Source organism: Pelophylax lessonae, assembly GCF_965119305.1.
Source record: "Pelophylax lessonae genome assembly, chromosome: 10".
In the NCBI taxonomy this organism is placed as follows: domain Eukaryota; kingdom Metazoa; phylum Chordata; class Amphibia; order Anura; family Ranidae; genus Pelophylax; species Pelophylax lessonae.
Genome location: NC_138777.1, coordinates 154,294,328 through 154,321,484, shown reverse-complemented (window position 1 = coordinate 154,321,484; position 27,157 = coordinate 154,294,328). Strand labels below are relative to the sequence as shown.

At 45.8% G+C, this 27,157-nt stretch overlaps 1 protein-coding gene across 1 annotated transcript in view; it reads left to right on the top strand.

Annotated features, from left to right (window-relative positions):
- The window catches only part of PC (pyruvate carboxylase), a 674,712-nt gene that overhangs the window by 628,057 nt on the left and 19,498 nt on the right, over positions 1-27,157 (top strand). The window contains exons 17-18 of the mRNA XM_082271181.1: positions 2,232-2,476; positions 16,305-16,484. Coding sequence (XP_082127307.1) covers positions 2,232-2,476; positions 16,305-16,484 — 425 coding nt within the window. The remainder of the gene's footprint in view (positions 1-2,231; positions 2,477-16,304; positions 16,485-27,157) is intronic.

Here is a 27,157-nt window from a genome sequence, read left to right as displayed (position 1 = left end):
TGGTATATAACCCCCCTCTCTGTTGTAGGTAATCAGTTTTAATCTGCCTTGTCAGGAGTAAGAACATAGGCTCCCAGCTGTGATCTCTGGTCCTAGCAATTTTCTTATTCCTGACATCTTTTTTGTTTTCTCTCGGGAGATCTACAATCAACTGCAGGGCTAGGTTGGCCGTGACATAACCTCACCGACAGAGGCTGGCCTGCAAGTTAAACATTTTGCAGGGTCGCATATGACCAGGCTTGGGTCTGAGTCGCAGCTGACAGCTCCCCTACTTCAGTTTTGAGTTCTGTCTGGAGCGTTACTTGCACCATGGAAGATAAAGTACAGTCCCCCCTCTCCCCTTTTGGTGGTTTTCTTTGTGGTGGACGCGGGTAACCTGCAGGGATGGTCAGACCTGCCTGCGGGGTTCCCTCCTCCCATCCTTAAATCCCTCACTGAGCTGGGCTTCCCCCACTGCCATTCCCCCCTGTCTGGACCTCGAGTCTGGTGGGTGTCCCAGGGCAGAGAATGCAGCAGAGTCCCCTGCTACGAAACAAATTACCTAGAGCAGAGAGATGGGTTATATACCAGCTGAGGATGGCCCATGGGCGTAGCCATGTGTTTTTTGTTCTGCCTAGTCCTACTCCTGGAGGAGGCAATATAACCCACTAGTTATGATTTATGGAGCACTGTGTCTGTCGAAATGGATTTTACGGTAAGTACAATAATCCTATGATATCAATATTGATTCATTTTTGTCATTTTGGTTGTATTAGGTCGATGTAATAACACTATTCACACATAGTGGGAGGAATCACGACCTTCAGGAATATTGGCATTTGAAAAATGAGTTGGTCAAGGATTTGAGTTATTTTTCATTGGTTTTAAGGGATAGATATCCCTAACACCGTTTTAATTATTTGTTTACTGATAAAATAACTTGTTAAACTTATGTTTGTGTTGGAATAATCATTCTGAGAGGAGGCTTCTACACCTTTAAGTCCCAACTCTTTTTTCTTCCACTATTTTATTTACTATGGGATGTGGTATTGAGCTTTCAACTGAACTCATGTTCCTTTTTTTGTTAACAATGTTTAGGTAGATGGTACGCATCAAAGTAACATTCACATGAATGGCAGGACCCAAGGTTTCCCAGCAGAGCATTGCCCAAAGTATCGCACTGCCTATGCTGGCTTGCCTTCTTTCCATATGGCATCCTGGTGCCATCTCTTCCCTAGGTAAGAGAGGCACATGCACCTGCCCATCCACATGATCTAAAAGAAAACCTGATTCATCAGACCAGGTCAGCTTCTTCCTTTGCTCTGTGGACCAGTTCTGATGCTCACATGCCCATTGTAGGGGCTTTTTGCTGTGGATAATGCTCACCATGGGAACTCTGATTGGTCTGTGGCTATGCAGCCCCATACATGACAAAGTGCAATACCCATTTTTACTGCTTTCAACACATCAATTTCAGGGGCAACCTGTTTACTTGCTTGCTGCCGAATATATCCCACCCACTTTCAGATGCCCTTGTAACAAGGTAATCAAAGAACAAAAGTTTTTTTTCTATTTCGATAGAGCAGGTGAGGGTTAGAATACCTATCAGATTTTTTTTTTTTTTTTTACCATCTGTGTCCCATTGCAGAAATTTCCCTTCACTTCCTGTTCCACAGCCAAATGGGAAATGAATGGAATTTATTGGGGTAGATTTCCCCTCTATTTCTTTTCTGGGAACAACCCAAAATTTTTGATTTTCTTTTACTTTCACTTTTAATGATAATAATTAAAAGGACAAATATAGGGATGAATCTCCTAACAGGTGCACAGATAGCAATGAAAACTGACAGGTGTTCTAATCCATCTGCCCTCTATCCAAAACGTAAAAAAAAAGCTTTGCTTTTAATTATGCTTTAACCTGTTAGTGGTCATAAAGGGCATGGAAGATCACTGTATATTAAGTTACATTTATATCCCACTTTTGACAATAACATCTATTATTCAGTTCTCGCTTTCAGTCATGTCTTCTCTTTATGTAACCTCTCACTACTTGCCTTTATTTCTTATCTCTGTTTGTATTAAAAAAAAAAAAAATAAATAACAAGTATAAAGTTTTAATAAGAAGTTGGGGACAAAAGAACAGGCACAGAAAATAGTTGTTTGTTTTCAATAATCTAGTTTGTGCTTTGCTCTGTTATGGTCATCTATTGTGTTGTGCACATTATATCAATTTTACTTTCTTTTTTATCTAGGAATCCAACTAGAAAAAGTGTTTGACTACAGCGAGTACTGGGAGGTCACTAGAGGTCTTTATGCTGCCTTTGACTGCACAGCGACCATGAAATCAGGAAATGCAGATGTGTATGAGAATGAGATCCCTGGTGGTCAGTACACCAACCTTCACTTCCAAGCTCACAGTATGGGGCTGGGCAATAAATTCAAGGAGGTGAAGAAGGCATATGCAGAAGCAAACAAACTTCTTGGAGATGTCATCAAGGTACTAACATTTCTTGTATGATTTGAAGTAGTAGATTTTTAAAAAGTTCTTGGTATGTATGGACTGTTAAATCATAACTAGTCCATTTTCACATAAAAGAACAGTGTACAGTATGGAAATCGCATTGTCGGCCTCACCCTGCACACAGATTTTCCAGCTATTGAGGTAAAAGCCCAAGTTCCTGCAGTGATTGTCACTGGGGTTGGTTAACTATTTACACCAACAAACAATAGCTGCCACCAAGTGTTGTAACAAAAAAATGCATCATTCAGTACAGTATCTGCTGTCACATTTCTGACCCATAGGAAACGCCCGTGCCACTCACACAGGAAGGTAAAGGGATTTAAATATTAATGGTTAGCAAAAATAAAAATCATAAAAATCCCCCAGGAAAATAATGGTTAAGGGTGGAAGTTAATTTGGGCTGATTGGAGTTAAATAGGAGTTAATGGATTAAACACAGGGACACAGGATTCAAATCAATAACTGTGAGTAATAGTGCCAACTGCAGGAATAGCCAATACGTACATTGAAATTCTGATGGCGCTGGCCTAGGCTAAGGGATTTTAACCTCTCTGACACTGGGCATTCTTCAATTTAGCTTACTGTTCTTAATAGAATGGATATCTTTTTCTCCGCTCTGTTGTTCTGCTGTTCAGTATTTCAAGAAGTTGTCTTTCCAATCAGCAGCCAGGGCAGCCATTAGAAATTTTCTGGCCCCTTACACTGCTTTAGGCTTGGGCCACTCTCCCACAGGTCTGACCACCAACATTCCCCAGGGCACACCCACTGGCCTTCTCACTGAATCTGCCCACTGGCCAACCCAATCTTTCAGTGCACCCAATGGTATTTTACTACTCTTACAACTTACTATATGAAAATGAATAGTGTATTCCAAGTCATCGGTACTTTCAAGATTTAACGATAAGGAATTATATTTTGGCCAAAGAGCAGAAAAGAGAAACCCATATGTATTCAGCAAAGAGATGGCCCAATCCAGCAAAGATACAGCCTCATAAATCCAGCAAAATACACATCCCCATACATTCAAAGAGGCATTCCAATCCAGCAAAGAGATGGGCACAAAACAGCGCAGCAGTAGGGTACGGTACAGAGCGGGCAGGAGGATACAATACAAGACAGGCAGGAGGGTACAGTACAGAGCAGGCAGGTGGGCACAGTACAGGGAAGGCAGTAGGGTAAGGTACAGAGCGGGCAGGTAGGCATGGTACAGAGCGGACAGGAAAATACAGTACAGAGGGGGCAGGAGGGTAAAGTACAGAGAGGGCAGGAGAATACAGTACAGAGAAGGGAAGGAGAATACAGTACTGGGCGGCAGGAGGGTACAGTACAGGGGGGGGGGGCAGGAGAATACAGTACAGAGGGGGCAGGAGCGTACAGTTGAGGGTGCAGTAATTTATAATATAGCACTGTTCTGAGGAGAGAGAACAGCATCTACACGATGCCTGCGTGTAGGTCCTGGTGCTCTGCTCTCATGTTTCTCAGCTGAGGGAGGAGGAGATAATTCACGTGCCCCTGCATCTTCTGATCTGTATTTAATGCACTCATCCCAGCTGGTATGTTCTATGCAGGGAGTGTGGTAAGTAAACCCCTCTCAGCTGCACATTGAGCTGCATGCGGCCGGGGGGGAAGGAGGGAATACCAGGCTCCCGAGATGTGCACATAGTTTGTATTTACCAGTCGTTTTTACTGACAGCTCCCCCATGTTCACAGAGTGCTGCAAACTTCCTGAATGAAACTGCAGCCTCCCCCCCACAAGCACCTGGGGCGGTGCCCATCCGTTAGGACAGCCCTGGGTCCTGGCGACCGGGCCCCTCCTGATCCCCGGGCCCCATACATGTGTATGGGCTTTCCCTCCCTGATGGTGGCCCTGTCAGCAGCTGTGGTAGATCCACACTTTCCAACCCTTTCTAGTCTTGGATAGTTTCCCCAGTTAGCCATTGAGTACAGAATTTCTTGGATAATACATGGGGAATTTTCTATGACAGTTATTTATAGGACACCCCTGGACAGGGCTGCTGTTAGACATTACGGGGCCCCATACAGAATATTTGACATGCCACCCATCCTCATTCCAACTCCACTTTTGCCCCAGGGGAAAATATTTCTAGCTAAATAAATACATTTAGCAAAAAAACCACAATCATCAATATTAGCGGTTTGATATTGCAGGGGTATTGCTTAAATGTAGCATTTTTAGTCAGGCAGTCTGGTTTAGGGCTTGTTGGCCCACTTTTATACAAACCAAAAGTAAAAAGTTCAACAGGAAACAGTTGCCCATGCCGGGGTTTCCACCAGAACCGTAAAAATTAAATGATATTAGGCCTCCCTGCTCTCTAGCAGCACCGCTCCTCAGTCCTTGTGCTTTGGTCCTTCTGATAGACTAACACAGAACTCCTGTATTCATGTACAAACTCTATACCTCTGTCTTTTGCATTTTCAGCTTTCCCTCACTGCTTTCTCTTTTGCAGCTCCCTGCTGTTCTGGCCCTCAAGCTTAGGGCTTCTGTCTATTCCGTCAGACTGCACCTGAACCATGCAGACATGCACACCTCTGGCTGCTTCTTTGCAAACACGAAGCACCTTGGAACACCAAACTACTGCCAAGTCCAAGATTTTATCAGGTGTGCACACCTGCATACTCAGCCTGCAAACCTCTTTGAAGCTACTGAGCTTCAGACCCGGATGCGAGACTTAAAAAGCCCAGGGAAAACCAAAAGCTTAGTGTTTTTTGCTTTAATTTCTAGAGCTCCTCAAACTAGATCCTTGAAAATCCTGTGTACCTTCTAGCTCTCCACAGTGGCCGGGATCAGCATTGTCACAGCGGACACAAACCCAACATAACTTACAAAATTCCTGCTAAATTTAAAAAGTATGTTTAAAAGAACTCCCTTCTTGATCATTGGGTTATACTGCCCCCTACAGGAGTAGGACACTAGGCAGGAAAAAGCTTGACTACGCCTATGGGGCAGTCCCAGGGGGTATTCTCCCACTATCAGCTATAGGCACTCAGTTTTTATTTTTCTGCCTAGTCAGGAGTAAGGCCCTAGTTCCTTGCTGGGATCTCTGGTCCTTGCAATTTTTTTCCTTTGAAATTACATTTTTCCTATCTTTGTTAATTTGTTCCTGTGAGAATCTACTATCGCCTGCTGGATTAGGCGACGGACTGGATAATCTAGATCCAGAGGGTCCCCCCAGTCTGGCCAGTGAGCGCACGCAGGCCTCAGCTCCATGCTAGGTCAGCTGCGTCATAGCCCCTCTGGACAGGGGCTGGCCTGTGAGTTAGTCTCGTGAGGGTGAATACGACCTGGCCTTGGCCTAAATCGTAGCATTTCTCCTGGCTGACAGCCCCCCCATTCTGATGGAGCGGTGGTCTGTCAGGAGCAGTGCCCACCCTGTTCCTGGTATGGTAAGTATCTGTCCCCCCTCTACCCCTGGAGGGTTTTGGGGTGGACATGGGCCCCTCCCTGGGATGGGTTGAACCCCAGGTTCCCCTCCTTCCCATGCAGTCCCCCCCTTTCTTTGTGGTCCTCTGCGGACTTGTTACCCCCCATCTGTTCACACCCCTCCCCCCTCCTATGGGATGGCCATACATTTTAGGTCGGTCTGGGGTGTCGAGCTAGTGATGGGAGTGGGGGTAAAGTGCACCGCCGATCTACTTTTGGGAGGGGGTTGTACCTAGTCGGAGCTCCTGCCAGGGCCCCCCTTCCTGCTGGAATTGTGTTCAGTGCTCCTGGGGTGCCCCCTGGGAGCCGTGGGGCGCCATTTTCTTGTAAAACAAGACAATGGAGTAGAGAGGATGTAGGTCTTCTCAGGATGGTTGCAAAAACTAGGCTCACTATAGTCAACAGTGCATAAATTAATTTATTAGGTGATTATCAAACAAATAAACAAAATACAATAAAGTATCAAGATCCTGAAAATTCAGTGAAGTAAGATAAAAATATATATGACCTTTTGGACCAGGGAAGGAATATTGCAGATTCCTGCAATGTCCTTACCATGCCACATTAACCATAAGGAAAATAATCTACGTAGATTATGTGGGAATTTAGGGTGTGGTATCCAGTTGGATTAGTACACCATTCCTATAGTCATGACTGAAAGTGTTAAATATGTCAAGAATATACCATTTTGCACAGAATATATTGAAAATAATTAAGGTAGATCACAATAAACAGTGGTGATAATCAAGTGACTCAGCATGCGCAAATGGTCATAGGTATAGGGTTCCTTCCGATTTTTAAGGAATATAGGTCAAAAGGGTTAAATGACTCAATGTGTCACAATGGTGTGGGAAGTATGTTGACCTTTAGAAAAGGAAGAAAGTATGTGCTGCACAATGCACGTTGATTTGGACGTTGGAGCTCATACTGTTAGGGTATATTGTCATATTGATGTAAAATCAAGGTATTGGTATCTGTATCCTTTGGTATGACACAATGCAGCGGCTGTGGTTACCACAGAGTACTTATTAGTAAGGGGCAATGATAAATATAAGAGAATGTCAATATATTTATCTCTCGCTCTTTAAATAGAGACTGATGGGTATATAGTATCCCTTTTTATGAGTAAGACTCTGAAGGCTGTGAAAGTAATGACAGCCTGAATAGATGTGTGGAGGGGCTCGTGACACCCGGGACCGGAGCAACTAAGGAAGGGGAGTAATGTTTTTGCAGTGTTTAAGTAAAATAATCTGGGTACATCCGATACTTAATCCTGCTGAGGAATGGTGAATGAAGAAATCTTCTCACCGTTACTCACCCATAGAAGACCGGTCAACCTGCCTCGGTGTATCTGAGCTTCGTTACCTCTGTTTGTTAGGGGCACCTCTACATCTGGGTAGTCTGCTCATCTCCTGTAGTCATCAGATGGCTCCGTAGCTGGTAGCTAGAGTTAGCTTGTTCCTTCGGTGGTTTTAAATTTGCCGCAATGTCGGGAGTAGTCTGAAGTCCGGGGAGAGGGGGTTTTTTGGCTTGTGTTGGAGGGAGGTGGAGGGGATGAGAGTGAGAGCTCTATCCTCTTCCTCCTGATGCCCGTACTCTTGCGGTTTACCGCATGCATGTGCCGTACCAGTTTCCCTTTCAGTTCCGTGTATGATCGGAGGTTTCCTTGGCGTGGTGGGTGTGGCGCTGGTGTGTGATGTTAACGCGTTTCGCGTGATGACGCACGCTTCTTCAGAACGTAAAGGCGTCTGTTCGGCTGTGGTTTAAGTAGTCAAAGTCTTTCTCTGATTGGATGGTTTAGTGATGTAATTAAATTGGTTTGCGGAACAGATGCCATCTAGTGGGTAAAGACAGGTAGAACCTGTCTTTTTAGAGTTATTCCAGTCCTTATTGATGTGAGTACAGGTCATCAACAAATAATAAAACAACAAAAGAAACAGTGAAATCTAACAAGAATTAAACTAAGTGAATTGAATAAAACCGTAATATACCATTATGGCCGATATCTATATAGTGATATCACATATATATATATATAATATATTTTAACTGATGGCATTTGTATGGGGCACAGGGAAATTTCTTAATGGAGGAAGGGTCATCTTGAAGTAGAGATAGTTTGTGAGGTATATGTATGAGTATTTAGGTTAGGGGCTTAGTAAATTGTTGTTCACTCTAGCAGATCTATCTCTAGAGTATTGAAAACGGTTGGTCCATATTTAAATTGGATGATAATTTAATAGAAGGTATAACTTATTAATTTATCTTTATCTTGTATTTTTTTTATAAAAATTTTTTTGAATTTTTGAATTTTTTTGAATTTTTTGAATTTTTTTTGAATTTTTTGAATTTTTGTAGAGGAGTGGGGCTTCAATGGTATTTTTTAGGGATCCAGGAATACTTTCAAGCTTAGTTCATTATTGAGGCCTTTCGGCGTTAAAGTCTCCAGTCTAAAAATCCATGCTTTTTCATGGCGTAGTAGGACCTGATCGAAGTCGCCACGTCTTTCTGGGATGTTCAATACCCAGAATCCTTTGACCTTTAATCCTTTTGGATTGCTTTCATGTTTTTCCTTGAAATGTTGTGCAATAGGTGTTTCTTCCTTAAGTCTTATGCTTTTCAAGTGTTCTCCTATCCTGATACCTAATGTTCTTTTGGTTTTGCCCACATATATTTTGTTGCATGGGCAAGTAATCTGATACAGTAGGCGTGAGGTACTGCAGTTGATAAATGACTGTATATTGTAATTTTTTGTGCCAGATGAATTTGTGAAGGTAGTAGTTTTCTCCACGAATTTACAGATGTGGCAGTGTCCGCATGGGTGCATTCCTTTGAATTTGGGTAAGTCCGTCAGCCAATTTCTTTGTGAGTTTGATCTAGTATATTCAGAGTGTACCAAGTGATCTCCTAGGTTTTTGGATCTTTTTGCCACCATAAGTGGTTTTGGGCCTACTATGTGTTTGAGTCTGTCTGTCATCTGCAATATGTGCCAGTGGCGGTCTAGTACAACTTTTATTTCTTTCCATTGGTTTCCAAATTTGGTAATCAATCGAGGTGGTGAAATATTATTTTTTCCTTCTTTTGATTTTGCACTTGGGTCTAGGAGTTGGTCTCTGGTTCTGAGACCTGCTTCCCGTTTAGCCTTTCGCAGGGTTCTGTGGGAGTAACCTCTTTCTCTAAATCTATTGTATAATTTTTGTGCTTCCATCAGGTAGTCATTATATTTGGAGCAGTTTCTCTTCAATCTAATGAACTGTCCGACTGGGATACCTTTCTTTAGAGGTGCTGGGTGTGCGCTATCTGCTCTCAATAGAGTGTTAGCTGCTGTACTTTTTCTAAAAGTGGTGGTTCTTAGTTTTCCATCTTCCAGGTGAATGTTGAGATCCAGGAATGCTATCTGAGATTTGCTAGCTGTATATGTTAGATGGATGTTTCTATTATTCCTATTAAGTTCTAGCATGAATTTCTCTAGTTCTTCTGATGTTCCACTCCAGACCATGAGCACATCGTCTATGTACCTAAGCCAAGTTTGCGCATGGCTGTGGCACATAGACGAGGTGACTACGTCTTCCTCTTCCCATAATCCCAGATGTAGACAGGCGTAGGAGGGTGCCCATGGAGCTCCCATCGCTGTTCCTCTGATCTGTTGAAAGTAATGGCCTGTGAATTGGAAGAAGTTGTTTCTCAATGTAAAGTCCAGGATCTCTATTAAAAATTCGTTTTGCGCTCCAAGTAGCGGGAATTTCATTTCGAGAAAATGATATACTGCCAAGATACCCCATTGGTTGGGTATAGATGTATATAGAGATTCTACATCTATACCCACCAATAGTACCTCTCCTTCAAAATGTAGACTGGATATTTTATTTAATACGTCTCCTGTGTCTCGGACGTATGATGGTAAATCAAGTACTAATTCTTTGATGAGGGAGTCAAGGTATTTCCCTATTTTTTCTAGGGGGCCTCCTACTGCTGAGACTATCGGTCTTCCTGGTGGTGAGATCGGGTTCTTGTGTATCTTTGGTAGGATGTAGAATGTTGGGGTATTGTAGTCAGATATTTTGAGATAGGTTTTTTCTTTTTCTGTGATGAGATTAGCTTCTCTTGCAAAGCTTAGTTTTTCATTCATTTTTTTGACTAGGTTTGGGAAGGGATTCTGTTGAATTCTTTTATATGTTTCGGTGTCCGAGAGTAATCTCATTGCTTCTTTTTCATACAGTGTTTCTGACATCAATACAACATTGCCACTCTTGTCGCTTCTTTTTATGACTAAGTCCGGTGCTTTTTTGAGGTCTATAAGTGCCTTTCTTTCAGGTTTAGACAAATTGTCAGGGGGAGACCAGTCCCAATTGACTTTTTTTAGGTCCTCTTCTACTAGTGTTAAGAACATGTTCAGCCATTTATTACTATTGAATTTAGGCATAGTAGTTGATTTAATGGTAATATTCGCTTTTCTCCGTTCCATGTTGGTTTCTTGAGTCTGATTATGGTCGTATTCCACACCATTGTGACACATTGAGTCATTTAACCCTTTTGACCTATATTCCTTAAAAATCGGAAGGAACCCTATACCTATGACCATTTGCGCATGCTGAGTCACTTGATTATCACCACTGTTTATTGTGATCTACCTTAATTATTTTCAATATATTCTGTGCAAAATGGTATATTCTTGACATATTTAACACTTTCAGTCATGACTATAGGAATGGTGTACTAATCCAACTGGATACCACACCCTAAGTTCCCACATAATCTACGTAGATTATTTTCCTTATGGTTAATGTGGCATGGTAAGGACATTGCAGGAATCTGCAATATTCCTTCCCTGGTCCAAAAGGTCATATATATTTTTATCTTACTTCACTGAATTTTCAGGATCTTGATACTTTATTGTATTTTGTTTATTTGTTTGATAATCACCTAATAAATTAATTTATGCACTGTTGACTATAGTGAGCCTAGTTTTTGCAACCATCCTGAGAGGACCTACATCCTCTTTACTCCATTGTCTTGTTTTTCAGTATTATATTGGTTGCCTGTGGTTCCTGGTAAATATTACCATTACAGTCTATATACTCTACCTAAGGACATATCCCTTTATAACTATAGATCTCCCTATTTCCCTGGTTCTTTTATGAATTTCTATGCCATTTTCTTGTAGCCTTTTGTGCTGTAGATCGGCGGCCATGTTTGTGTAGCCTTGGCGGCCATTTTCTTGTGGTTTTCTCATTGAAAATAGTGGCAGCCATGTTTTTGAACCTGAATGATGGTTATTTTGGCGGTGGGGTCATCCCCTAGTGCTGACTCCTGGATCTTTCTCTTCCTAATGTGCATTCCATGGTGTGCAGTTTGCCTGGTGCCTTGATCGGTGGTGGTGAGTTTTTTTTTTTGTGGGGTTTTCTCTCCCCCTCTCTCCGCTATAGCAGTGGTAGTGCTCTGTGCTGGACCCTGTGGTGCCACTAGCGCAGTGGGGGTGTTCCTAGTAGTTGTCGACCGATATCGGTTTTTCGTTGCAGATACTGATATTTTGCCGGTCGCATATTGGTATCGGCCGATATTGACCGATATTTTCACACATGTAAAATTTTGCTAAAAAAAACACAAATTTCGACACATCTGTTACTGAACATGTAAATCTTTATTTATTAACATTTTTAACATTAAGGGCTCGTTCTTCACAACTTAACTGCATAAAAACTGATAGGAAAACTTCAATTACAGGGACATTTGCATTTCACATCATCCAATTGTGCATTAATTCATAATAAAATACAGCAGTAGTGGACTCCCTGCAATAATTTTAATTCACTACTGCAGTGCAGTCAGTGCAAAACTGCTAGAAAAAAAAGCTAGGCAAGAGCTAGACAGTGGATTGGACTGGAGTCAGTGGACTACCTCTGCAGTGGGGTACTCACTGCAACTACAGCAGTCAGTGCAAAACTGCTAGAAAAAAAGCTAGGCAACAGCTAGACAGTGGATTGGAGTCAGTGGACTACCGCTGCAGTAAGGCACTCACTGCAACTACAGCAGTCAGTTCAAAACTGCTAGAAAAAAAGCTAGGCAGCAACAGCTACACATACACAGTGGAATGGACTGGAATCAGTGGAGGACTACCTCTGCAGTATGGCACCCACTGCATATTATAGTGCAGAAAGCATAACATTTCAGCATGTTCACCAGTTAAACGGCTTCTTTTCTTTTCATAAATAGCTGCCCCTTCACTAAAAACATGCTCACTTGGTACTGAGGAAGGAGGAGCAGAAAGGTATTGTCTAGCATGAGAAGCAAATCTTTTGTAGCATGCCTCATTTTCTTTCCACCACTGAAGAGGATCACTTCTTCTGTCAATTACTGGTTCCTTCAAATAGAGATGAAGTTCATAATCCAGGCTCATTATTGCCGATACTGATGAATCCTCCGTATGAGGCCCCAATAAAACGCGTAACATTGCATCTATTTGACCACAATGAATTTTCTCTTCTGTTCGTTGTCTTTTGGGACATTTTTCTCCTGCTCCTGCATCCTGCTCTTTGACATCAGAAACCTTCTCTTCTTGACTTTTTTTTTCGTCAGGAGGAACTTCCTGCACTTTCTGTTGAATATCTTCTGTCAGCCATTGTTTTGCCTTGGCCAATACATCATCAGAAGAGAAAGGATGGTTCTTGTATCGAGGATCCAAAAGACATGCAAGCACAACATTTTTATTCTCCTCATGCTTCTCAAACCTTTTGGCGAGGCTGTCCCTCATGGCCTGCCAAATGCTTTGATGCCACATGTTTTGGGTCCTCCATTCTGTTGAAGAAGCATCTTCAGGACTCTCACACATGGGGTCACAGAGGAAACAGATGAGTCGTAATGACTCACCTCCAGTGTCACTTCCTCAATGGGTATGAGCGTCTCTACAATGTTGGCTACGATGTCCCACTGATCTGCATTAGGACAAGAATGTCCTCCAAGTCCATATTCACCAGAATATATAGAGAGAGCTTCTCCCGCATCCTTTGTAACACGTGTAGCGTTGAGTTCGATTGTGTTGGAACAGCTTATATCAGGTTGTTTTTGGGTAGGCCAAGGTCTTCCTGAATGCACCTCAGTCGCTGCTTGGCAAGAACAGAATAGTGGATATGACCTGAGCACTTCTTTAGCATGGTAATAATGTCCAGCAAAGCTTTCTGGTTTCACAGACCATCATTTACCACCAGTTGGAGGGTGTGTGCCATGCAACTAAGGTCTAACTATTTGCTATAAAGTATTTTGGGTCCATACCCTCCGGTGAGCGCATTCTTTTGATCCTTGGTGTGGGGTCCCTTGGCACGGTTCACTATCACTTTTGAATTTGGATGCACAATTGATTTTTATCTTCGTTAGGGGACTTTCTTTATGAACTTTTTTCAGTTAATATATGTGGCAACACATTTGATTAATACTAGTCACCTTTGGTCACAGATATGATATATTTGATTTATATATGTATGTTTACTTATTTACACATGGTCACATGTTTATGTATTTTGGTTTAGCGCTGCAATTTTATATCATTTTCATTCACTTACAACACATGTCAGTTGATTTGCTAACAGTCTCTAATACTTTGGTTAGCGCAGTTTGATACACTATATTTTATTTGTGAGGGATTGCCTGTTTGGAGCTTCCTTGGATTACTTCATTAAGGGCCTTACAGGGGGAAAGAGTACTCTTCTTCCGCAGGCTTCCAAGGGCAAGGAGCCCCATCATAGATGGTCGTAGATGGCCGGTCTTGGTACGCCGATCTGGTATGGCTGACCACCCATGCTCTTTAGAGACTTTCTCTCAGGGAAGACTGCTGTCCCAAGGGCCAATCTTCAATCCTGCTTTACAATTGCTGGCTTTAACGGCTTGGCTGTTGAAAGCCAGGTGCTGAAGGATAGAGGTTTATCTGAATCAGTGAATCCTACACTGTTAAAGGCTAGAAAATCGACCTCTAGGAAGATCTACAATCATGCTTTGAAGACGTACATTGCGCTCCTTTTCGCTGGCTCAGATATTGGCTTTCCTCCAATGAGGGGTTAAGCATCGCCTGGCCTTAAGTACCATCAAGGGCCAGGTTTCGGTCTTAGCGGTTTTCTTTCAATGTCCTTTGGCCACACATTCCTTGGTGTGTGCCTTTATCCAGGGAGTTCGACACTTGGCTCCTCCAGTGCGGTCTCCAATTTGGTGCTGTCAGTTCTTCAGAAACCTCCCTTCAAAATTCTTTGGGAGGTTCCCCTGCTTATGTTGTCCCAGACGGTGGCCTTTTTGGTGGGTATTACATCTGCGTGCAGGGTGTCGGATGCATTGTCTTATCGTTCACCTTACCCGGTGGTTCATAGAGATAAGTTGATTCTTTGTCCCTGTCTGTCATTCCTTCCAAAGGTCGTCTCTGATTTTCATTTGAATGGAGCCATTGTGTTGCCCAACCTATGTCCCAGCCCTAACCATCCTAAGGAAATTACCTTGCATTCCCTGGATGTGGTTTGAGCTACTGAAAGCTACGGAGTCTTTGCGGAATTTAGACTCACTATTTGTACTCACAGATGGATCTCGAAAAGGGTTGGCTGCTTCTACAACCATTTCTAGAGGGATCAGTTAAGGGTCAGTTCCTTCTTTGTCTGTTAAGGCGCACTCTACTCAGATGCTTAGTGCCTCCTGGGCCTTCCGTCATCAGATGTCAGTGATGCATGTTTGCAAGGCGGCCACCTAGTCGTCTGTGCACGCTTGCACAAAGTTTTATAAAGGTGGATGTGTGTGGCATCTGTGGATGCTTTTTTTTTTGGCCGCAAAGTTTTGCAGGCTGCTGTTTAGAGGACCTGGTCCTCTTTGAGGTTGTATTGTCTTTCAGGTGAGCTCCAGTTGTTTATGGTTGAGTTCCATGTTACCTGGTTGGCTACGGTTTAGCTTTGGGAATTTTTTCTTGCTGTTCCCACCCCTCATGTTTGACACTGCTTTGGGACATCCCAATGGTCAAGAAGATAAGGAGCTGTGTCCGCCAATGAACAAAAGAGAAAATGGGATTTTTGACTTACCGTAAAATCCATTTCTCTGATGTTCATTGACGGACACAGCACCCACCCCTCTGCGGAGTTGGCTTTCTTCTGACACTGCTTGTAACAAAACTGAGTGCCCTATAGCTGAGAGTAGGAGTTTACCCCCTGGGACTGCTCTTTAGGCATAGTCCAGCTTTTTCATGCCTAGTGTCCTACTCCTGTAGGGGCAGTATAACCCCATGGTCAAAAAGATAAGGAGCTGTGTCCATCAATGAACATCAGAGAAATGGATTTTACGGTAAGTCAGAATCTGTTTTAGATAGGCCAGTACAGCCAAACCTCCTACTGATAAGGTGCCCAGACACCATACAGGAGGGCTAGATGCACTGCCTTATTAGTGACTCTGCCCCTTGATGCTCTTGTACTGTCCTCTGCAATATGTGTCAGACCATGTAGGCTGGGATGTCACTGAAAAAGCACTTTCAGGGCCAGAGACATGACCGCTGCTGAGAAGCTTGACCCTGCTTCTAAAAATTCACTGTTAAGCAAGTGTGATGATTGTGCAGGTTGTGTTAGGTGGTAATACTCTCTTTTTATTAAATTGCCACATCTGCTGTCTTCACTGCCTTTTCTGTTCTGCTCCTTCATTGGGAATAACCAGTTAAGTAATTTTTGGGTTTAAGCTGCCGATAGCACAGGGGGAAAGCGTGGGGGGTGAAAGTGCACATAGGAACACTTTGGGAACAGTCTCCTCTCATAAGTTGTACCTGTTTATCTGTAGCCATTTATCCTGTAGAGCTTTCTAAAATACACAGATCAAATAATTTTTCTCAGCAGCAGAAAATGGGAGCAGGGATATGACCTCACACACGCTTAGGAACTAGAGCACAAAGCTGCCTGTTATCTGATAGCTCAGTGGAGGAAAGGAACACACCTCCCTGTACACAGGCTCATAAAAAAAAAAAAAAAAACATACAGAGCTGAGGCTGTGAGCCACCTACTGTGTGCTGGAGGGGGGCAGGCCATCTCTCGGGAGGCTGTTGTGTCCACTTAGAGTTCTATCAGTGACCTAGAGAGTAGAGATCAGAGAGGAACTGCACTCGGTGCTTTGGACTGAGGATAGTACATACTATAGAGGAATGTGGTAAAACCAATGTTTATTATTTTTATTTTTACAACTAGATGTAATGTTTCTGTGACAAAGGCTTACCAGCTAGACCTGTTACAAAGGCTACTTAGCTTGACCCTGTACAAGGCATTTTCCAGTTTTGACTGCAAACCAATATAGTTTAAAGTATATAAAGTAACATAATCAAACGAAAGTATCTTAATAAATTCACTTTTTTTTTTTTTTTAGGTAACTCCCTCCTCCAAAATTGTTGGAGATCTGGCACAGTTTATGGTACATAATGGACTCTCACGTGAACAAGTGGAAACAATGGCAGATGAATTATCCTTTCCGTTGTCTGTAGTAGAATACTTGCAGGGCTATGTTGGAATTCCCTATGGTGGCTTTCCAGAACCTTTGCGATCAAAGGTAATTACTTCATTCCATTTATTTTGCATCATTTAACATGATAGTTTATTATAATTTACAACCCATAATAAATGCAAAATTTGGTATGTGTTAATCCATTGACCACCCAAAAAATGCTTATTTGTCAGACAATAAACCGCCTAATTTCGGTTTTGGATTGGCATTCTTTGATTACTGACTGGGTTTGACTGCTGTTTACACATTGATATACGACAGTGTTTCTCAACTGTTGTCCTGTGGAACCTCAATGTTACACGAGATGTCCCCAGGGGTTCCACTACTAGCTGCCATTCATCACAAGCAGATGAACAGTAGATCACATCCCCAAAGGTCTGCATAGTAGAAAACTGACATCACTGTTCTGCAGCTACCCCGGGTGGCCTTCCCCTCCTGTCCGTCCCAGAAGCCTGTGTGTGTGTGACATCACTCGGAAGGGACGGGAGAGGAGGGCAGGTAGGAATCAGTGCGCAAGATACAATTACGATTCAGCAGCTTCCCTGAGCTACTCTGCTTGAAGTAAACAACTACAGATCCCAGCATTGTGCCCTCTAGTTACCTCCTGCCCCCCCCCCCCCTGTACTATACAATTCCCTCCTGGCCCCCTATCTGATCTGGATACCCTATATCCGTAAAGGGGGGCCAGGACAGAAAAGTATAGTATGGGGGGGCAGGAGGAAACTGTACGGGGGGCCCAGGAGAGAAATTTAATAGGACATATCAATTCCTCTCCTGGACCCCCTTTACTGTTCCCTCCTGCTCCCCCTCCACTATACTTTTCCCTCCTGATTCCCCCTTTGCGTTCCCTCCTGCCCTTGCCCCCTTTGCTGTTCCCTCCTGGCCCCCCTTTGCTGTTCCCTCCTGGCCCCCCTTTGCTGTTCCCTCCTGGCCTCCCTGTACTGTTCCCTTTTGGCCCCCCTTTGCTGTTCCCTCCTGGCCCCCCTTTGCTGTTCCCTCCTGCCCCCCCCTTTGCTGTTCCCTCCTGGCCCCCCTTTGCTGTTCCCTCCTGGCCCCCCTTTACTGTTCCCTCCTGGCCCCCCTTTACTATACAATACCCTCCTGCCCCCCCCTTTGCTGCTCCCTCCTGGCCCCCCTTTGCTGTTCCCTCCTTGCCCCCCTTTGCTGTTCCCTCCTTGCCCCCCTTTGCTGTTCCCTCCTTGCCCCCCTTTGCTGTTCCCTCCTTGCCCCTTTTGCTGTTCCCTCCTTGCCCCCTTTGCTGTTCCCTCCTGGCCCCCCTTTGCTGTTCCCTCCTGGCCCCCCTTTGCTGTTCCCTCCTGGCCTCCCTGTACTGTTCCCTTTTGGCCCCCCTTTACGGTTCCCTTTTGGCCCCCCTTTACGGTTCCCTTTTGGCCCCCCTTTACGGTTCCCTCCTGGCCCCCCATTACGGTTCCCTCCTGGCCCCCCATTACGGTTCCCTCCTGGCCCCCCTTTACGGTTCCCTCCTGGCCCCCCTTTACGGTTCCCTCCTGGCCCCCCTTTACGGTTCCCTCCTGGCCCCCCTTTGCTGTTCCCTCCTGGCCCCCCTTTGCTGTTCCCTCCTGGCCCCCCTTTGCTGTTCCCTCCTGGCCCCCCTTTGCTGTTCCCTCCTGGCCCCCCTTTGCTGTTCCCTCCTGCCCCCGCCTTTGCTGTTCCCTCCTGCCCCCCCCTTTGCTGTTCCCTCCTGCCCCCCCTTTGCTGTTCCCTCCTGCCCCCCCTTTGCTGTTCCCTCCTGGCCCCCCTTTACGGTTCCCTCCTGGCCCCCCTTTACGGTTCCCTCCTGGCCCCCCTTTACGGTTCCCTCCTGGCCCCCCTTTACGGTTCCCTCCTGGCCCCCCTTTGCTGTTCCCTCCTGGCCCCCCTTTGCTGTTCCCTCCTGGCCCCCCTTTGCTGTTCCCTCCTGCCCCCCCCCCTTTGCTGTTCCCTCCTGCCCCCCCCTTTGCTGTTCCCTCCTGGCCCCCCTTTGCTGTTTCCTCCTGCCCCCCCTTTGCTGTTCCCTCCTGGCCCCCCTTTGCTGTTCCCTCCTGGCCCCCCTTTGCTGTTCCCTCCTGGCCCCCCTTTGCTGTTCCCTCCTGCCCCCCCCCTTTGCTGTTCCCTCCTGGCCCCCCTTTGCTGTTCCCTCCTGGCCCCCCTTTACTGTTCCCTCCTGGCCCCCCTTTACTATACAATACCCTCCTGCCCCCCCCTTTGCTGCTCCCTCCTGGCCCCCCTTTGCTGTTCCCTCCTGTCCCCCCCCCTTTGCTGTTCCCTCCTGGCCCCCCTTTGCTGTTCCCTCCTGCCCCCCCCCCTTTGCTGTTTCCTCCTGGCCCCCCTTTGCTGTTTCCTCCTGGCCCCCCTTTGCTGTTTCCTCCTGGCCCCCCTTTGCTGTTCCCTCCTGGCCCCCCTTTACTGTTCCCTCCTGGCCCCCCTTTACTGTTCCCTCCTGGCCCCCCTTTACTGTTCCCTCCTGGCCCCCCTTTACTATACAATACCCTCCTGGCCTCCCTGTACTGTTCCCTTTTGGCCCCCCTTTACGGTTCCCTCCTGGCCCCCCATTACAGTTCCCTCCTGGCCTCCCTGTACTGTTTCTTCCTGGCCTCCCTGCACTGTTTCCTCCTGGCCTCCCTGCACTGTTTCCTCCTGGCCTCCCTGCACTGTTGCCTCCTGGCCTCCCTGCACTGTTGCCTCCTGGCCTCCCTGCACTGTTGCCTCCTGGCCTCCCTGCACTGTTGCCTCCTGGCCTTCCTGCACTGTTGCCTCCTGGCCTCCCTGTACTTTTGCCTCCTGGCTCCCCTGTCAGTGCTCAGACCATACGCCGCACACTGCATCAAATTGGTCTGCATGGCTGTCATCCCAGAAAGAAGCCTCTTCTAAAGATGATGTACAAGAAATCCTGCAAACAGTTTGCTGAAGACAAGCAGCCTAAGGACATAGATTCCTGAAGCCATGTCCTGTTGTCTGATGAGACCAAGATATGCTTATTAGGTTGAGATGGTGTCAAGAGTGTGTGGCAGCAACCAGGTGAGGAGGACAAAGACAAGTGTGTCTTGCCTACAGTCAAGCATGGTGGTGGGAGTTTCATGGTCTGGGGCTGCATTAGTGCTGCCGGCACTGGGGAGCTACAGTTCATTGAGGGACCTATGAATGCCAACATGTACTGTGACATACTGAAGCAGAGCATGATCCCCTCCCTTTGGGGACTGGGCCACAGGGCAGTATTCCAACATAACGACTCCAAACACACCTCCAAGTTGACCACTGCCTTGCTAAAGAAGGTGAGGGTAAAGGTGATGGACTGGCCAAGCATGTCTCCAGACCTAAATCCTATTGAGCATCTGTGGGGCATCCTCAAACGGAAGGTGGAGGAGCGCAAGGTCTCTAACATCCATCAACTCTGTGATGTTGTCGTGGAGGAGTGGAAGAGGACTCCAGTGGCAACCTGTGAAGCTCTGGTGAACTTCACGCCCAAAAGGGTTAAGGCAGTGCTGGAAAAAAATGGTGGCTACACAAACTATTGACACTTAGGGGTGTACTCACTTTTGTTGCCATCAGTTTAGACATTAATGGCTGTGTGTTGAGTTATTTTTAGGGGACAGAAAATTTACACTGTTATACGAGCTGTACACTCGCTACTTTAAATTGTAGCAAAGTGTAATTTCTTCAGTGTTGTCAAATGAAAAGTTATTATAAAATATTTACAAAAATGTGAGGGGTGTACTCACTTTGGTGAGATACTGTATATATATTCTTTTTAAAAAAAATGTCAAGAAACATTTTGAAATGTTTAAAACATTTTTAATGTTTTACTATATTTTACATCTTAATGCAGAGGCGGTCACAGGGAGAGAGTGGGAGTCTATATTTAAATCTGCCACCTTCATTACAAGCCTTTCACAGCAACAAGTGCAAGTCATGGGGTGAAGCGTGGGGCAGACTCAGCAGGGATAGAATGTGAGGCAGAGCAGATTGAGCCTCTTCCGTCCTGTCTGTACAAACTATGTTCGGCACTGCCAATCAGATTGACACTGCACAGTGCACCCTTCACCAGCTCACAGGCACTACCTCCACTTTGCGGCCAGCAAGGGAGATAATGCATTGAGCGTAACCAGTGCTGCAGATAATAAAGTGGATTGCCTGGTGTGTGTAGTGCATGACAGGGCACAGTAGGTCCCCCTTCCCTCAGGGCCTGTGTGTCCCGCACACTTCTGTACATTGGATGGCACTGACACAGGAGGTGATTATGGTGTTCCCAGGCACATATGGCAACCCCCCATGCATACCTTTGAGGTAGATTTGCTATGGGGTAGTCCGGAAGTGGTTAAATCTTCCAAAACACATTTCTCTTTCGTTCATCGACGGACACAGCGCTCCATAAATCATAACTAGTGGGTTATATTGCCTCCTCCAGGAGTAGGACAAGGCAGAACACAAAACACCTGGCTACGCCCATGGGTTATCCCCAGCTGGTACAGTATATAACCCCCTTCTCTGCTCTAGGTAATCAGTTTTAATCTGTCTAATCAGTAGTAAGGACCTAGGCTCCTGGCTGGGATCTCTGGTCCTAATAACTTTTTTCTTCCTTACATCTGTTGTATTTTTTTCTCCCGGGAAATCTACAGTCAACTGCCGGGCTGGGCTACGGGCTGGATAAAGTAGATTCAGTGGTCCTCCCAGCCCAGCCAGCGAGCATGTGCAGACTGCAGCTGCGCACTAGGTTGGCCCCGACATAGCCTCTCAAGCAGAGGCTGGCCCGTGAGTTAAACGTCTCGCAGGGTCGCATACGACAGGGTTTAGTCTGAGTCGCAACGATCCCTTGGCCGACAGCTCCCCTACTTCGGTGGCAAGGAGTTCTGTCTAGAGCATTACTCGCACCATGGATGGGTAAGTACAGTCCCCCCTCTCGCCTTTTTTTGGGTGGGGGGGCGTGGGTAACCTCCAGGGACAGTCAGACCTGCCTGCAAGTTCTCTCTTCTCATCCTTAAATCCCTCAATGAGCTGGGCTTCCCCCACTCCCCTTGCCCCCGGTCTGGACCTGGAGCCTGGTGGGGGTCCCAGGACAGAGAATGCAGCAGAAACCCCTGGGGTCTCCCCCACTATCCCCACTCTGGAGTATATGTAAATGAACCAACTGAGCCGTGTGCAAGAGTCTCCAGCCGTTGTGTGCAAGGAAGAACCATGCACTATTGCTAAAAGTGGGACCTACGTATAGAAAAATGGCTGTACCACTATACAATGGAACTAGCGTGGATTCTCTTGAACGTGGCTAGGTCAATACATACGCATGCACTCCTGTCATAACCTGTTAGAGAGAATCCTATATAATATAGTTCATAAAAACCATTTTTGAAAGTGATTATGCTACTGTTCCAGTAAATGAGACTACCTGCAAAGAAAATAGCAGTATTTTAATCACGTGGATCAAGCACAATAGAAAGCTACTAGCCATTATTCCAGCAAAAGGGCAGATACTTATCAAAATGATAACAATTCCACATCACATCATATCTTCGAATACTGGGGTCCCGGCTGGCTGATAGGCATCCCACTACCATAGATCCGGACCGGCGTTCGCTAGCCGCTCAAAGCACCTGCCATTTCGGAGATCAGGCAAGTGGTATGCAGTCTCCATTTAATGGAAGTTTTCCACAACTACAGGTCTTTCCTCTTCGCTAGTTAAAACCATATTCGCTGTGCATATCGCTTACCGGTAAATTGACACTGCGAGACATAATGGCAATTTAAATGAAACACTTCCTGAAAAATGTCCATACAAATATTAATAACATTTCTACAACAGGCTGATGTAGCCACAGATGTGGCTGTGTCGTTTGGTACGCATAAGTCACCTTGCATGTTTCCTTATGTGCCTTATTTTGTTTGACAGGTTTTCCTGTAAAAAATGAGAAAAACTAAAATTACCCTTTATGGTCCCCAAATGTTTTGCTTTTGTTACCCCTTTGAAGAGTCACTTTTAAAAAAGTGGACTAGTCCACCGGTGGTGGACCCTGCTGTTTTCCAGGTTGAATAAAGCAACCATGAGTCCAGTAGAGGAATCCCCATCCTTTAACCATTTCAATACAGAGCACTTTCACCCCCTTCCTGCCCAGACCGTTTTTTAGCTTTCAGCGCTCTCACACTTTGAATGATAATTACTCAGTCATGCAACGCTGTACCCAATCAATCAATTTTTTATCATTTTTTTTTCACACAAATAGTGCTTTCTTTTGGTGGTAATTAATCACCACTGGGTTTTTTATTTTTTGCGATATAAGTGAAAAAAGAGCGAAAATTTAAAAAAAAAAAAAAACATTTCGTTTTAGTTTCTATTATAACATTTTGCAAATAAGTAATTTTTTCGTTGTAATTTTTCCCCACAATTCTTAAAAAAATAAAGAAATTTTTTTTTTTTTGTTTTTTACACAAAATTGTCATAAAAATTATTTCTCACACACACAGTATATGCATACTTGCAATTACACCCCGAGTTGTCAATTTATAAGATATTTCTAACACATAGCATGTACATAGCAAAAATGGCACCCCAAAATACATTCTGCTACTTCTCCTGAGTATGGCGATACCATATGTGTGAGACTTTTACACATGCAAGGAGCACCTTCAGGTGTTCTAGAAGCATAAATTACACATATCATTTTCTAATGACCTATCACACTTTTTAAGGCCCTGGAGCACCAGGACAATGAAATTACCAACAAAATGAAGCCATTTTGGAAAGCAAAAATGCCAACGTATATTCTACGAGGCCTAATGAGTCTTTTGAACATGTCATTTTTTCCACAAGTTTTTGGAAAATGTGGCAAGAAAATTAAAACTTTTTTTTTTCATAAAGTTGTCAATTTATAAGATAATTCTAACACATAGCATGTACATAGCAAAAATGACACCCCAAAATACATTCTGCCACTCGTCCTGAGTATGACGATACCCCATGTGTGAGACTTTTACACAGCCTGGCCACATACAGAGGCACGACATCAAGTAGTACCTTCAGGCGTTCTAGGAGCATAAATTTCACATCTAATTTCATTACAACCTATCACACTTTTGAAGGCCCGGGAGCACCAGGACAATGGAAATGGCCAACAAAATGACCCCATTTTGGAAAGCAAACACCCCAACACATAATCTAGGAGGTATGGGCTGCAGATAGGCACTCAGGTCCTTTTATGAGCTGCAGATAGGTACTCTGATGGGCTGCAGAAAGGTACTTAGGTACACTGATCGGCTTCAGAAAGGTACTCGGGTACTCTGATGGGCTGCAGAGAGGTACTCTGATGGGCAAGAGACAGGTACTTGGGTACTCTGATGGGCAAGAGACAGGTACTTGGGTAATATGATGGGCTGCAGATAGGTACTCAGGCACTCTGGGCTGGAGACAGGTACTCGGGTACTCTGAGCTGGAGACAGGTACTCGGGTACTCTGAGCTGGAGACAGGTACTCGTGTACTCTGAGCTGGAGACAGGTACTCGGGTACTCTGAGCTGGAGACAGGTACTCGGGTACTCTGGGCTGGAGACAGGTACTTGGGTACTCTAATGGTCTGGAGACAGGTACTTGGGTACTCTAATGGTCTGCAGATAGATACCCAGGCACTCTAATGGTCTGCAGATAGATACCCGGGTACTCTAATGGTCTGCAGATATATTAACGGGTACTCTGATGGTCTGCAGATATGTACTTGGGTACTCTGATGGTCTGCAGATAGGTACTCGGGTACTCTGATGGTCTGCAGATAGGTCCTCGGGTACTCTGATGGTCTGCAGATAGGTACTTGGGTACTCTGATGGGCTGCAGAGAGGTACTCTGGTACTTTGATGGGCTGCAGAGAGGTAATCGGGTACTCTGATGGGCTGGAGACAGGTACTCGGGTACTCTGATGGGCTGGTGACAGATACTTGGGTACTCTGATGACATGTATTCGGGTACTCGGATGGGCTGTAGAGAGGTACTTGGGTACTCTGATGGGCTAGAGACAGGTACTCGGGTAATCTGATGGGCTGCAGATAGGTACTCGGGTAATCTGATGAGCTGCAGATAGGTACTTGGGCACTCTGGGCTGGGGACAGGTACTTGGGTACTCTGATGGGCTACAGAGAGGTACTCCAGTACTCTGATGGGCTGGTAACAGGTACTCGGGTACTCCAATGACAGGTACTCTGATGACAGGTACTCGGGTACTCTGACAGGTACTCTGATGACAGGTACTCAGAGTACCTGTCATCAGAGTACCCGAGTACCTGTCATTGGAGTACCCGAGTACCTATCACCAGCCCATCAGAGTACCCGAGTACCTGTCATCGGAGTACCTGATGGGCTTGGTGACAGGTACTCTAAAGGACTGGTGAAAGGTACTTTGATGGGCTAGTGACAGGTCTTCTTTATTGGGAGGGAGGGCAATCAGTGTGTTTACTATGCACTGTATGATCGGTAACTAGCTGTTACCACAATCTCCTCCTCACACAGGATCGGTAACAGCTAGTTACTAGGTTTGTTGACATTCTGTGATGGCTGTGTCCAATCACGTCACGTGGTAAAGAGCCAATTTCCCGGGGGACACGCACGAGCAGCGTGTCCTGAAATTTCATTGGCTCTTTACCCAGATCGGAGGTGTCAGAGTGACTCTCTCCATCCCCGATCACCACTCTCCGTGCCCCTAGGGCACGCACGAGCTGCGTGCATAGGGGATAGTGCATCTGGTAAAGAGCCATTTTTTTTTTAGCTCTTTATACTGATCGGGGATGGACTGTGTCCCCAGGGACACGCCGCATCCCCGATTGCCGAGCTGCGCTCCAGCCCACGGGTACAGAGCATTCCTGCCGGCCTCATATTACAATGCTCCGATAGGGAAGAGGTTAAGGACTCGGCTGACAAGAAAGCAGAGGCTGTGGCATGCAGCATGTTTTCTATGGCTGATTTGGCATTGCGGCCAGTCTTTGCCTCAGCCCTGGTGTCTCAGTCCCTAACTGAATGAACAAAGATTTTGTGCCAAGGCCTGAGGGGGGGTGATCAGGTCCCCGCTGCTTATGTTGATTTAGAGGACCAGTTGGTCCATGAGCTGCAGTTTATTTTTGATGCAGCTTTGGATACAGCTCCTGTGCTATTCAAACTTTCTGTTTCAGCGGTGGTAATTAGGCAGTGCTATGGCTTAAGAAGTGGTCCCCAGGCCAAGCCTGTAAGAAAGCTCTCATTGATTTGCCCTTTCAAGGCGATCACCTGTTTGGGGCTACTCTGGATGACGTCATTAAGAGTATCACGGGGGGGGGGGGGGGGGAGTACCTTCCTTCCACAGTCAAGGAAAGGGAAGGAGCCCTCCTCCTCAGCCCAGAGAAAATTATTTCCTATGGGCAGTCCCGAAAGGTACACCCTCTCTCTTCCTGCATAGGATGCCAGTTTTAATCTGTCTAGTCAGCCTAGTTCCTTGCTGGGATCTTTGGTCCTGGCATAGAAGTAATTTTTTTATGTAGAATTTTTTTTAGCTAGTCTTTTTTTTCTCCGGATCGGTTTTCCTGTGAGATCTTCTAGCAATTATGCCGGGCTGGGCGACAGACTGGACCCCCATATCCAGTAATCACCCCCAGGTGTTGAAACCTTGGCGGGCGGATTGCCTCAGTTGACAGGCCTTGAATGCAGGGGAATGGTCCCTTCATCCGGAGGTGTTTCTGCAGTTGTGCCTTCGTTGGGGGCACTCCAGACATGGACCTGTTGGCGTCGCACCTACAGGATAGGGCTGCGGTTTGTTGCCCGCTCCTGGAACCTTCTGGCGGGTGCAATGGTGGCACCATGGGTTCTGTCATGGGCAAGAACATTCACTAGGTTCAACTTGAACAATGCCGTGGAGTTTAGCATGGTCACCTGCGCACGGCTGCCGCTGGCATGGTCGTGTGTGTGTGCTCACGGATGGGCCAAGGTCAGTCTCAGCTGCGGTCTGCCTTTCCTCCTCCCAAGTTGCTGCCAAGAATTTTTCGCAGGATTGAGGCGGAAGGGATTCCGGTGTTTTTCGTGGCTCTGGACTGGCCTCGCCAAGCTTGGTACGCCGGCCTGGTAAGGCTGGCCGCAGATGCTCCTTGGAGAATTCCCATCAGGGAGGAGTTATTGTCTCCAGGGCCCATCTCCTATCCAACTTTGCGGTCTCTGACTTTGCCTACTTGGATGCCAGGTGCTGAAGGACGGGGGTTTGGCTGCTTCAGTGATTCCCACCCTGCTTGAAGCGTGGGAAGCGACTTCTAGGGTGATTTTTGTTCATAATACGAGACAGTCGTATATTGCGCGGGCTCCCCCTTGCTCTTACTCGGTGGCCCGGATCTTGGCTTACTTCAATGGGGAGTTGATCACAAGTTGGCCTTGTGTACTGTCAAGGGTCGGGTTTTTGTTTTGCCAAATTTCTTCTGAAGGCAGTTGGCCGCCTGGACCCTGGTGCGTGACTTCTTCCAGGGGGTGCGACACTTTGTGCTTCCGGTGCGACCTCCGTCACCCGCTGGGGACCTTGATTTGGGGCAGTCGGTTCTTTTAGACCCTCTGTTTGCGAGTATTCAAGGGTATCTCCTGACTACCTTATTACAGAAGGTGTCCTTCTTGATTGCTGTCACTCTACGTGCAGGTGTCGGCATTGGCGAAACATTGTCCTGTCGTTCTCCCTATATGTTGATCATGTGGCCAAGTGGTACTTCGTCCGGATCCGTCCCTCCCTCCGAAGGTGGTTT